Genomic DNA, 13,241 nt, shown 5'->3' on the forward strand with positions numbered 1-13,241 from the left:
AGAAAAAAGATTTTATATTAAGACTTTAGAAATATTCCAGTGAATGCTTTTTCTGAAGCGGGGAGTTATTAAGTTAGAGGTAAGCCGTGGGGGACTTGGAGTGGCCGCTGACTCCCTTGAATTCCAGTGAGAGTTCTGTCCGCAGGTTCTTTGTGGCTTACGTAAATTAACCAGTGGGTCTCGGAATCGAAGTTAAGCACCAGCATTGGACAGGAGGCACTTGTAGCTCTTCATTTTCTTGATCATCTTTTTGTTTACAAGGACACTTGGTGCTAGACTTTGGGTCATTATTTTTTTATTTGAATCTGCCAGTAACATGTACTGGGAATATACCTGAAACAGAACAGCAAAGGGCCGAGGTCTGGTTCGCCTGGGCTCTTTCCTGTCCCACACGGCCCACTCGGCACGTGCTGCATGTCCTTGGCTCCTCCGGACTGGCGTGCACAGCTACAGCCGACTGCAGCATCTCCAGCCGTCTCTTTGAAGCACTCAGCAGATGGAAAAGACCTTCCCAGTTTCCGTTACGAGATAGGCATTGTTATATTTGAAGGCAAGATGATGAGATGACTATATAATGAGATACAAGGCACTTTAGAAAACATGTAAGTCCTAAAAATGTTCATTTGAAATCAGATGTGTTCCTGTGTATTTAAAGTCAGGATCAGGGAAACCTGTGGCAACTGAAATGTAATAAAATAGGCTTACTATAAAGTCTTCATGGTAGTGATGCTTATTTTATATTTAATGGAGTGTTGCATTTAGTTTATTGCTAGGTAATTGCTTTTAAAAATAGCTGGGGTTTTTGCTGTCATTAACTCACCTGCTGATTGCAAGTTTTCCTTGTTTTCTGTAGATACCCCAAAGGCATTCATGTTGAGACCTTGGAGACGGAGAAGGTAACACCAGCGATGGTTTGGGAGTGATATCGCACAGGCAGTAGCACATGTGATGTGTTGAAAGGCAGAAGTTATGCTTTGGCTGCTTCCCCCATGAGCTGGGTAATACTGGGCCAATCATTTAACCTCTCCCTAAGCCCCACTTTGCCCATGTGCCCGTTAAGACTGAGTGTGGTAATGGTCCATCCCTGCCTCACAGCTTTCTTTGGTGGCAAGTAGAATGAGCCTGCTCTGTCAGTGGAACCCGCAGGTGTTGGCTCGCGCTCGTCACTGTGGCACGATGCTGTGACAGTCGCAGACAGTGGCCTGGCCCTCTGTGGGCAGGCCCGGGTGAATGTTAGAATCCAGTTCAGAAGCGTGAAGATCGCTGTTGTCATGCATTGCCAGCCTGCACCGTCAGAGCCACGAGGGGCTCAGTTGTGGCTTCTGTGCGTTTTTTGGGAAGGTGTTTGAAATTTGTTGCTCATTCAGTCAGATATCAAATTAGAATTAAATAAATTGACAATTTTGATAGATGGTGAATCTCGGACTTTGACATAGATTTCATTGTATGTTGTATACAAAATACGACGTATAGGCAAGAAGGCACTATATAACTAGAACATTATGAAAACTACAGGTTTTTTTTCCTTATGTTTACAAAATATCTCAATATTTTAATTTTTAGGTTCAGGAACAATTCTTACTGATATCTGTTAGGTTGAAATAATAGATCATGAGAGAATGTGATGAGGACTCCTGTGTGTTAGGCCCATGTGCAGTGGTATGAGGGTGCTGACTGCTCACGGTCACGCGTGTGTCTGCTTTATGTCTTGTAGAAGGAGCGATATCTAGTTATCAGCAAAGTAGATGAAGAAGAACGCAAACGGAGAGAGCAGCAGAAGCACGCCAAGGAACAGGTAACGGCGTAGGTGACGCTGGCCGAGAGGCACTCCTGCAGCCTGTGTGTTGTAGGTCATAGGCTGGGTTCCATTGAAAGAGTACTTTCTACCATAGAGGAATTGAATTGGCAGAAGAGCCTAGACTAGCGGTAGAAGTTAAAGCATTAAGATGTAGTCAGCACGGTGAGCGTCCTGGCTGACCTCCCTTCACTGAGACAGCCGTTGGAAACACATGCTTAAGCAGGTTGCTTGCTGACCGCCCGGTGACTGATGTAGCTGTATTAAACCTCACGCAGTTTCCGGTTTTCCTAAAGCGCAGTTCAGGTCTGACAGTTTCAGCTGTTATGATCACATGTGCATTGCTGTAATGTCGCCTTCTTTACTCTGTTGAAGAATGGATTTGAGTGACTAATTAAGCTGTGGAGTAACCTAGCTAAGAGACAGCACTGACCTGGAATGGCACGGTTAGTAGCAGAGTGAAAGGACTTTGGAGGTGCGGAAGGTAGAATCCATGAGATTTAGGATTGGGTGTGGGGGGGGAGGAGGAGGATGTGGGTGTTTGAGCACCTAGGTGGACTGGGGTGGTACTGGCGGGGCACATAGGTGGGTGGAGCAGGCCGGGGTGAGTTAGCCTGTGGGTTTGTCAGCTTAGGTTAACACAGGACCACTCCTGAATGAAGTCAGTGAAGATAAAGATTTTGACAGCTTATCACCAGCACAAAGAAAGGAAGACCAGCAAAAGGTGACAGCTGTCTGTTGTTCTCGTCTCATACATCAGAAGGACAACGCTGAGAGCAGAGGGGCTGGGACTGGCCTGCAGCCTAGTGCTTTTGTTGGTATTGATTTGAGAGACAGATGGAATGAGCTGTCATCCTGTGGTGTATTCTCCCCGTGTCCATAAGGATTGGGGATGGGACTAGACCAAGGCCAGAGGCAGGAGGCAGGGATTCAGTCCAGGTCTTCCATGGGAGCGGCAGAGACCTAGTTTCTTGAAGCATCTTGAAGCTGGAATTAAAATACAGAGCTAGATATTGAAGCCAGGTCCAGTGTAGGATATGGTTGTTTGAAGTGCTGGCGAAATGCCTCTTCCAGCCTAGTGCTGTTATATCGGACTCTGGAAGGGGCATGCCCCACTCCCCTAGCTCAAGCCAGCCCTGCAGAGAGAAAAGGGGTGGCGGGACAGAATCTCCTGGCAGTCCCTTTATCAGCCTTGACCTCCTGGCTACCTGTGTGGCTTATTTGGATGTGGGGAAAGCTGCTAGGGCATCCTGGCAGAAATGCTCTTACAGTGGAGAAAGGTGTCCCATTCTGGCTCTGGCCCTACGAGGCTTTAGGTGCGTTGTGCCCTTGAGCAGGAGAAAGGGCCAGGCTAGCCTTGGGTGTCACTGACAGAGAGACCAGGCCCAGAGCAGAGCGTATGCTGCCGTGCCCTGAGAAGTGTCCTGGGGCAGCCCTGAGGACCAGTAGCGTTGAAATAATGGGTGGAAGCACAAAAAATGTACCAAGAGGCGACTATGACATAGTCAAGACGAGAGGGTGTTTTTTCCTTCTGTAAAAATACATAGTACTTGAAAGTTGTTTTTTGTGCTGGTGGCAGAACACACAGTAACGTAAAATTTTCCTTGTGAAGCTTTTGGATGTGGTTCGGTGGTTCAGCGGCGTCAAGTGCATTCACCCTGGTGTACAACCATCGGCATCACCGGCTCCAGAAATCTCAGCTTTTTTCTTTTTAAAGATTTGTTATTTATTTTTATTGCAAAATCAGATATATATAGAGGAGGAGAGACAGAAATATCTTCTGTCCGATGATTTGCTCACAAAGTGACCACAATGGCCGGTACTGCGCCGAGCCAAAGCCAGGAGCCAGCAGTTTCCTCTGGGTCTCCCGTGCGGGGGCAGGGTCCCAAGGCTTTGGGCCGTCCTCCACTGCTTTCCCAGGCCACAAGCAGAGAGCTGGATAGGAAGCGAGGCTGCTGAGATTAGAACTGGCGTATGTATGGGATCCCAGCACATTCAAGGTGAGAACTTTAGCTGCTAGGCCACGGCGCCGGGCCCCAGAAATCTCATCTTGCAAAACTGCAGTTGAATGCAGAGTTCATGAAGCAACTCCGTGTTCTTTCTCCCCAGCCTCCACTAGCCCTTGGCAGGACCAATCTGTTTTCTGCCCTAGGAGTTTTGACCACTCTCTCTTAGAAGTGGAATCAGTATTTGTCCTTTAGCTTCCTGCCCTTAGCAGTGTCGTCCAAGTTTACCCACTGTGTAGCATGTGTCAGAATGTCTGCTTTTTATGGCTGAAAGCTGTTCCCTTGTGTGGCTGTGCTCGTTTTGTCTGTCTGGTCATCTGCTGACGGCGCCGTGACCAGCGCTGCTGTGAACTCGGGTGTGCAGCTACCTGCTGCAGCTGCTGCTTTCAGTTCTTTTGGATGGCTACCTAAAGTGGAGTTGCTGGATGCTGTAGTAAATTTTTTTTTTTTTGAGAAAAGTCTTTAACTGTGTTCTCCAGTGACTGCACCGTTTGATGTTTCCATTGCTAGGGCGTACTGGGATTCCAGTTTATCTGCGTCTTTGCAACGCTTGTTAACCTTGGGAGTAATTGTAAAGAGGTGAGCAGTTTCAGTGTGAGTGGAGACAGAGAGCACAGGGCTGAGAATGTGAGTGAGGACCGGTCTCAGGGCCGTGCAGGGAACACCTTGTAAAAAAATGTTTGTGTCAAGAAAGGAAATCAGGAATTACAAATCACTCTGTTGCTAGTTTCCTGACTTTCATGCATTATTGCGTTTAGCCAGCAGGTGGCGTGTTTTTAAAGGCACCTAGGTAGACTTGAAAATTCCAACAAATTGTGAAGTAATGGGAAAACTCTAATTACTTTTATTTCGGTAACTAATGAATTATTTTCCACTCATTCCAGTTTCTGAGCAGCAGAAAGGTGGATACATAGATCATTTTAGATGTACCTGTTTAGGATGATAGTATAAGGCATGCGAAACTTAAGCTAGCTAGATGTGAAACGGTGTTTAGTGCATTCAGATATAGTTACCCCTCCATCTCTGCAGGTGACTGATTCTGGAATCGCTGTGGAGCCCACAATCTGCAGAAAGTGTCACAGTATAAGAATACAGTCTTGTGTGTATTGTCTCCTTGCTTTTGAATCACCTCTAGGTCACCTGGAGTACCTAACCAATACAGATGCTGTGTTAGGTAGCAGTTGTGTTACAGAACAATGTCAGGAAAAATATCTATGCAAGTTCAATAAAATGCAGATTTTGGGGGATAGTTTCCATCCTGATTGAACCCCAAAATGCAGTACCCGTGGATAAGGAAGGTCAGTTGTACATGAGTGGTTTTGCTTTTTGTTTTGTTTAATTAGGAAGAACTGAATGACGCCGTGGGATTTTCTAGAGTCGTTCATGCCATTGCAAATTCGGTAAGTGAACTGGATTTTATTTCTTGAGGATAGGTAGACATAGTGTTTCAAATGAAGTACCCCATTATACATGAATCATTTTGTCACATTTAGAATGTTGACCTGATAGGAAGCAAGGAGTTAGAATCTCACAAGGACGGATTGTTAAAATGTTCTTAGTGAGAAATCAAGATTGTGGTGTTCTAGCCAAACCATTTTCAAGAAAGGCTTTCCTATGAAATATATTGGAGAACCATACCATGATGCTTTAAAACTTGTCTTGCTAAATGAAACAAGTTTTTATTTTTTCTACTAATGACAAATAGAATGAATAGATGGGTAAGAAATAATGACAGATACAGCAGAAGTTTGACCGAAGGTGTTTTGTTCTCAAACTAGAGTGCAACAGGTGTCAGCAAGTGAAAAGCAGTGAATTTTCATTCAGTAAAACATGCCTCGTGAATTTTGACATAAATGAAAATGAAAATTTATTCTGTTTAGCATAACTAGAAATTAGGTTTTTTGAATATTTAGAAATTTATTTGAAAGCCAGATGCGAGAGTGCTTCCTTCTGCAGGTTCACTCCTCAGCCGTCGACCAAAGCTGAGGCTGCTCCAGCCGGGACAAAAATCACCTGTGGCTTGCTTCACAGAGTTCTAAAATATGTGTTTGGAGTTTTGTTTGCAAGTTACTTGACTGTCTGAAGGACTCAGAGTTTTAGATTTTGACCTTTGGAAAGACGAGGACACAGGAAAGCGGGACCAAGTGGCATTGTGACTGTCCTCTGCGTGTGACACTGCAGTGCCCGAGAGGTGCAGCCAGCCCCAACTGCTTGACTTTTGTGTTCTGTGTGTATGTTTTTATTTTAGTGTGGAAATGTACGTTTACCTCAAATTTTTCTTGGAATCTGAGCCGTACATTTTTTAGCCCCACTTCAGTGTGATTCTGCGCCTTTAGTCTTTCCCTTGCCTTTGACTTTCTTCAGGGAAAGCTCGTGATTGGACACAACATGCTCCTGGATGTCATGCACACAGTTCATCAGTTCTACTGCCCTCTGCCTGCGGTAAGTGGCTGGCCGAACCCGCTGTGTCCTCCCAGCCCCTGCTGGGCTGCCACCTTCTTGGATGCATGTATTCCCAGAGAAAATTTTGACAGGCTGTGGAAATGAGCTGTTTTAAGGGGTCATCACTCACTTTGGTCTTTACCATTCAAGGGACACGCTTTGGTTTCCTTGTCTTCATGTCAGTGGCTTACTCATTTTGTGTTGAGTAGGAGTTCCTAGGCCACAGGTGTAGGCTACTGGCTACAGCTGATTTAGATGGGTCAGTGCCGTGGGAGGTGCCAGCTGGGCTGGGTCTGGTCCCAGGGGAGTCCTGACTGCCTCCCCCTGGTTGCTTCCCTTCGCTATTCTGTTGACTGTGGTGGTGGCTCTCACTCCTTCAGCCAGGCCATCTCAGTGCAGCGAAGCACACACCTCCTGGTCTGTCCTCAGGACACTTCCTGTCCTGCTCCCTGGCGGTGTGGCAGATCTCACTGTCCCCCTGCTCCTTAGTCACCCCTTCCTCCACTGCTTTACTTTCTCTCTCAGTTTTCTGCTGGTGGTGCTCTAACCTGCTCTGGTGTTCAGCTATGAACACCAACATCTGTACCCTCACTGTCCTGGGTTCCAGGTGTGCGGCTCGCGGCTTCTCCGTGGTGGGCAGCCTTCAGACCAGGTGTGCTGGAGAGTGCACATGTCTTGAGCAGGATATTTAATTTAATTTAATTATTTAATTTATTTATTTATTTATCCCCTAACCAGTTCTTTCTCGTGATTCCATTACTGTCAGTGACATACAGTCTCCAACCTTGTTTTGATTCTCCAATTTTGATTCTTCCTTTTGTCCCTGGATCTGATTATCAAATTGTGACAGTTTGCTCTCTATACTGTCTCTGATTTGGGGGTTATTCTAGTTTCTGGTCCACGAAGCCTTATTTCTCATCAGGAGTATGGGAAACTGCAGCAGGCTTCCCTGTCCTACTTTGATAATTGGTTTGTCCTTTTATCCAGAGACAGGCACGTTTTTTCTGTGAAGACCCACATGGTAACGTATTTTAGGTTTTCTAGACTTGTCTGTATTCTTATGTCACCTGTCAGCTCTTACCACTGTCCTTAAAATATATCAACTAAAGGTCGTGGATATGTTTTAAGAAAATATGACCTACAGGCCATTAGTTTGCCAATCCCTGCTTTTAGCGGCCATCAATTTCAATTAATTTTATTTCTGAACTGGAAGGCACCTCCTTCCGAATCCAGTGCCGTATGTGGGTCTGTAAACTTTCAGGTCCTTCCCCTCTCTTAAGTGACGTCGGCCCAGCAGTGTATAGGTCACTCTGCTTTTGCAAAGTCTGAGTGGCACAGCTCTGAGTGCAGCTGATTCGTGGCTGCCGTTGTTTGCAGTCTGAATGTTGTCACCACCCTCTGACCCTTTGGGACTCAAGGCTTCCGGGTTGTGAATCTCAAGACCAGTGTGGTGGGTGTGCATTTGCAGTCTTGACCATGACCTTTTAGAAAGTGTTGGTCTGCAGCTGTGTGTTGGCCCTGGAGGTAGCCATGAGTCTACTTTTTTCACGCTCACAAAGCTTTGTAGTGGTACTAAGAGCTTACAAACAGTCATTATTACATTTTTGTTTGAGCTCTGAAACCACTTGTCATGCATTGTCCATTAATTTAATGATAACCATTGAAAGGCTGGAGAATAGTTTAGGCTCACTAAATACAGACTGTGTTTACGGGCTTGGAAAGCTAATTGGGAATGGCAGTTTCCTGTGAAGCATGAATAATGTTGAAAAGCAGTGTAGTTTACAAAGGGTCAGGAGTGTGACTACTCAGTCTAGCATGGCAATTATGTATGTAAATGGACTCATTCAAAATTAGAGCACTCTCAGTTCTAGACTTCCTGGTCAAAATAAACTTGAGGAAATGAATTGTCTAATTTAGACTCTTGGTTTTAGTGCCCATTTTAGCAATTTTCTGAATAAAGCAGAAGTCATAGGTGTATTGGGAGGTGTGTGTTTTAATGGCTGTTTATTTAATACTTCAAAGGTGCAGTGGAGGTTTACTGGAGTTTATAGTCCGTCTAGTTCCTGTACAAGCCATTTAATTCAAGTGTTCCATGTAGTCTCCCTGTTATGATAAGTTTGTGTCATAGAGCACAGCGGGGTAGCTGTTACTACACCTTTTCTAGCCTCCCAAATACGTAGGTTTCTATCTGTTCTAGAAACCTCTCCCCTGCTATTTCAGCCATAAAATTTTTAAATGTGACAATTGTGCTTATGCAAAGATTTGTTACCAGATTATGTGGTTCCCAATCAGCGAGGAAATTAGAAAATTTACTAAAAAGTAACTATTAACCAGAAATGATTTTTGCAGTTTAATTTAAGCATGAGTGAGGCATGACCAGGGAGACACTAAAACCTGAACTGCTTCTGTACTTTTTTTAAATACTCCGAGTGTATGAAGAAAACTGTAGCAAATCATTGCCTTGTTTTTTAGGACTTAAATGAGTTTAAGGAGATGACAACATGTGTTTTTCCCAGGTAAGCATTCTTGAGAATTTATCTTTCATCTGAAATAGTCATTGTGACTTACACCATGCATTGATACCTTGTGATTTATGGTACTCAGTAGGTCATAGCAGGACTCCGGTGGATACAGGCTAGGGAGGATTTCATATCCCCAGCTTGGTGACAGTGGAGTTTAATAATTCATGATGGGTTGAGTTATCACACTGAGAGTGAAAGTTTGAGCTGAGCGTACAAGAAGATAGAAACTCCTTTTTTCTTATCTCACACCTTGTGTGCTCTAAGGAACTGCTGAGGTCACGCTGGTCTCTCTTATTTGTAGAGTGTGCCTTGTGACTCTGCAGGTGTCCCTTGAGAATGCTCGCAGCAGGCGACAGAGAGCTGGCTGGAGACTCCCCCTCCACTGTAAGGCAGTGCTGCTTTGGGTGTTGTCCACAGTTGGAAGGACATGTTAGATCTGTTAGGTCATGTGTCATACGGGCCTGCAGCTGGGCTGTTGGTGCCCTGGACTCCACATGTGCACAATTAATGTGAAAAGAAGTGCAGGTTTTCTGTAGTCTCACTCTAATTCTCTTTCTTTCTCTGTTGAGCCTTAACTCTGTTGACATATCACCTTTAATATTTCCAGTCTCTGAAACAGAATAATGTCATATTGGTCTCTCGAGTATTTCTGGTCTGAACTAATGAGAAACGACAATAGTGTGAAGCTGCTAAAATGCAGATGTGTGCCTTCCATAAGAATCCCTACAAGCCTGGGCAGAAGCATTGATGATAACCTCATGGGAGTGCCAAGTGTGCAGCCCTGCTGGAGCCCTGTGCAAGCCTAGGGGGTGCTTGACTTCCTCTTGAGACTCAAGGAGCCCACACTTTGATGGTACAGGCAAATCTGGAGCTCTTGTCCTGGCCACTCCTTGGTGTGGACTGGCCTGAGGCCACTGGACGAAGTCTGGTGATGCTCCTGAGCCCTGATGATGGTATAGCAAGGATGGCACTGCCAGGGTCAGGTTGACTCATGTGTTATGTTCCTCTTACCACTACTAAGTATTTAAATGTTTCAGGTATGAAATACATACCAAGTATGTATTTTGTGGAATAAGTACATATTAAGTAGATGTTTTATGTTTTTGAATAAGATATATTTTGAACATTGATAGACGTTTTGTTTGCCTTGCTAAAATTTTTTTTGTTTTCAGACTTTTGGATACGAAGTTGATGGCCAGCACACAACCCTTTAAGGTATTACCTAAATTTGAGGTATCACTGATAAGCTAGTTTTTGACATTTTCTGAATTACTATAAAGGGCTTTAGAATTCTGGTATATTTAAATGTCATTTCAATATATATGTATAGGATTTTTTACTTGATTATACATTCACCTAGTTCTTTATTTTCCATTTTTACAAAAAATATTTATGTGTATCAGAATTCATACTGAACAGGGAGTTTTGGGTTGCAAAACAGGCTATTTTTGCACTTGTCTGTAAGTCTGTCCAGAGTTAAGCAAAAGCGCAAGTGCTATGGATGTATTTTCAAATTGAAATTCTAGTCAGGGTAATTGCGACTATGGAAGGTGACTTTTATCTGAGTTAGGTAAGTGCCAGACACGTATTGCTTAACAGTAAAGGATCTTTCGTATTTAGCATATCTGTAAAATACCTTCTTTCATTGTACTTTCCTTTCTATATAGTGGAAATTATACTTGGCTGCTTCTCTGGCACACTGAACGAGCAGCAACAGCTTCTGAGTTTCTTTGAAGAGCACAAGGGGGCAGCACTGGAGGCTCTCCCTGTTCCTCTTCCCTCCTCCTGACAGGCAGGGAACCTGTGCATGTTGCACTGAGATGACGGATTCTCCTAACTCTCGGCTTCCTGGTTTGCAGGATATCATTAGCAACACATCCCTGGCAGAATTGGAAAAGCGGTTAAAGGAGACGCCTTTCAGCCCTCCTAAAGTTGGTAAGATTATTCCCACCCTTGACAACCCGCACACTCAGTGATGGTGGTTGATGTGATCGTGGAAGGGATGGGAGACCCGGCAGCACTGGGTCTGGCTCAGTGTGCTCCTGCCCTGGATGTTCAGTCACTGTTTCCTGAATAAAGATAGTCTCCTAATTATACATTTATCTTATGCTAATGAAGTTGGATAGGCATTCATTGAGAAGTTGGGTAATTAAAGCTTCAAGGCTTTTATTTCCTAATGCTTGGAATTCTCCCAAAACTTGATGTGTTCCCCCTCCGTTCTTTACCCAACCCCCACCCGACTGTGGTGCATATTTTAAGCAGAGACAAAAAAGTTGGCTATCGCCATGGGTAAAATGAAAATGTATTCACTGTCTCAGGACAACGTAAGAAGTGAGTTAACAAAAGAGAGTCAGGCCTGCCAGGCCTCCTCCTGAGCCAGCTCAGAGAGTGCAAGTAAGCAGTGAGGCAGATCAGCGGGGGTATTTGGGAGGTGTTTGTTGGCGGCACCACCGGTCCTGGGTGAGCCTTCCAGGTGCTGCTTCCTCGGAGTCTGACGGCCTGCTCGGGCTGCGGATGCTGTGCGCAGCGTTCCCTTGCCTGTAGCCTCACATCTAAAAGACCTCGATAACAGGAGAAGTGCGTTAGAGACTGCTCATGAAAGGTATTAATGCAGCCAAGGTCGTGGTTACTTGCTTCCCTTTCTGAGTAGTAGTGCAGGAAAGAAATGAAGAGGTCAGGGTGAGAGGGATGGGGAAAGAAAATTTAGACCTATCCTGTAACGAATATAATGACAATACTTGATTTGGAAAGTAATGTTTTTTGGTTGGTAGAGGAGGAAAGGCTATTACTTGGATGGCTACCATGTTAAAAGGCTTTTTCTGAAAGCAAATATTTAACACTTAGCAGAGATTGAAGAATTTTTATTTAAAAAGAATTGTATGAACATCAAGAAGTTGTAGCTTTTTTCATGTTAATTTAAATTCATGCTTTTGATTCTGTGTTAACCTGCTTGACTTGCATTTTCAGAATGATTTAGGGAAATGATACTTAAGAGTTACGGTTTTATCTTGTTACTTCTCTATGAAATTCTGGTGCCTGCTGGAGCTCAGATTGAGGCAGGTTGCGTCTCAGGCTGGTCCTGCCAGCGTCCATGTCTGCCGGTGTGACAGGAGGCTGTGCTGCACAGTGGTCTCCGCTGTGGTGTGGACCCTGTTCCAAGGGCAGTGTGACAGACTTTCTGATGTGTTTGGGGAGGTGGTTGTGCTGGCATCTTAGAACCTGTCAGCTTCTAAGGACAATATAAAGGACATTATAAAATTTCAGCTGCCAGTATTGAGCTGCAGCCTTTTGTTTTGGGGGCCAGGTTTTCCTGGAGCATCAATAGATAGCAATTACTGAGTAGTTCCTGCTTACCGAATGCTGGATAAGAGCTTTACTTACAGTATCTCCTTTGATCCTCACAAAAAGCCTCCTGAGGGAGGCGTGATTATCAGCTCTGCACTTTGCACAAGTGGAGGCTCACAGGTGAAGTGACTTGCCCAAAATTACAAGAAAGTGGCAGGGAGAGACTCAGGCCCAGAGGGTGTGACTGTAGGTCCACGATGTACATCTCTGTTGGATCGTCATGTGATTGTTGGGTATGAGGGAGAAATTTCCTTGCCGTGACCTGAGAGCGCAGTCAGAAGAGCAGTAGATAATCATAATTGTATATAGTGCGAAATCGCAAATAATTCGTCCCCAGAATGGGATGGGAAGGCTCATTGGTGATTCTGTGGTAACTAAACGTTATTCTAGATTTTAGACCTTGTTTTCAACGCCTGCTGTCTCATATTTAAGATCGTGTATGGAGAGAATTAAAAAATTATCCAAGTTTGTTTCTACTGGTTTAGGATTTTACTGTAGCACACAGTATTGCAATTTGAATTTAGTAAACCAATGTGCACTTTCCTAGTTTTCATGCATTATAATGTCTTAAGGAAAACTTTTCCCCCCTTTTTTCTTTTCCTTTTAGAAAGTGCAGAAGGTTTTCCCAGTTACGACACAGCTTCTGAGCAGCTGCATGAGGCCGGCTATGATGCTTATATCACAGGACTCTGCTTCATCTCCATGGCCAACTATCTAGGTACTCGGGATGCACCTGCCACTCAGAGGTTTCTGTTGGATCCCAGCTGTTTCCCTGGGCAGACCAGGCTGCAGTAACATCAGCTGGGTCTGCATCAGCAGTTGTTTCCCATGGTCATGGGAGCTGGGAAGGCCAAAGTCAAGGCATCTGCGGATCCGGGGTCATTGTGACCCAAGTTGGAAGATGTCTTGTCTTCTCTCGGTGTCACATCATGGAGAACTGAGAGAGGGGAAGCTCTCTTGTCAGAAGGATGCTGATGCTGGGGGAGTAGGCTTCAGCTTAGGAATTTGGGAGTGATTGGATGATGGGGGTCTGCTCACTCAGTTGCAAGTAGAAGGATTTTGAGGTACAAGTCCTAGGAGACTAGGGGAGGGAAATAGACATTAAGGAGCCACTGACCCCAGGGCTGCTTG

At 44.7% G+C, this 13,241-nt stretch overlaps 1 protein-coding gene across 3 annotated transcripts in view; it reads left to right on the forward strand.

Annotated features, from left to right (window-relative positions):
- Window positions 1–13,241, forward strand: part of PARN (poly(A)-specific ribonuclease) — a 109,705-nt gene that overhangs the window by 12,202 nt on the left and 84,262 nt on the right. For all 3 annotated transcript variants that reach the window (XM_040973300.1, XM_040973299.1, XM_040973301.1), the window contains 8 exons: window positions 854–896; window positions 1,715–1,795; window positions 5,145–5,201; window positions 6,166–6,243; window positions 8,716–8,759; window positions 9,938–9,980; window positions 10,625–10,700; window positions 12,718–12,828. In XM_040973300.1, the coding sequence (XP_040829234.1) occupies window positions 854–896; window positions 1,715–1,795; window positions 5,145–5,201; window positions 6,166–6,243; window positions 8,716–8,759; window positions 9,938–9,980; window positions 10,625–10,700; window positions 12,718–12,828 (533 nt within the window). The remainder of the gene's footprint in view (window positions 1–853; window positions 897–1,714; window positions 1,796–5,144; window positions 5,202–6,165; window positions 6,244–8,715; window positions 8,760–9,937; window positions 9,981–10,624; window positions 10,701–12,717; window positions 12,829–13,241) is intronic.

Source organism: Ochotona curzoniae, unplaced genomic scaffold (assembly GCF_017591425.1).
Source record: "Ochotona curzoniae isolate NIBS_2020 unplaced genomic scaffold, NIBS_Ocur_1.0 contig_2321, whole genome shotgun sequence".
Taxonomy (NCBI): Eukaryota; Metazoa; Chordata; class Mammalia; order Lagomorpha; family Ochotonidae; genus Ochotona; species Ochotona curzoniae.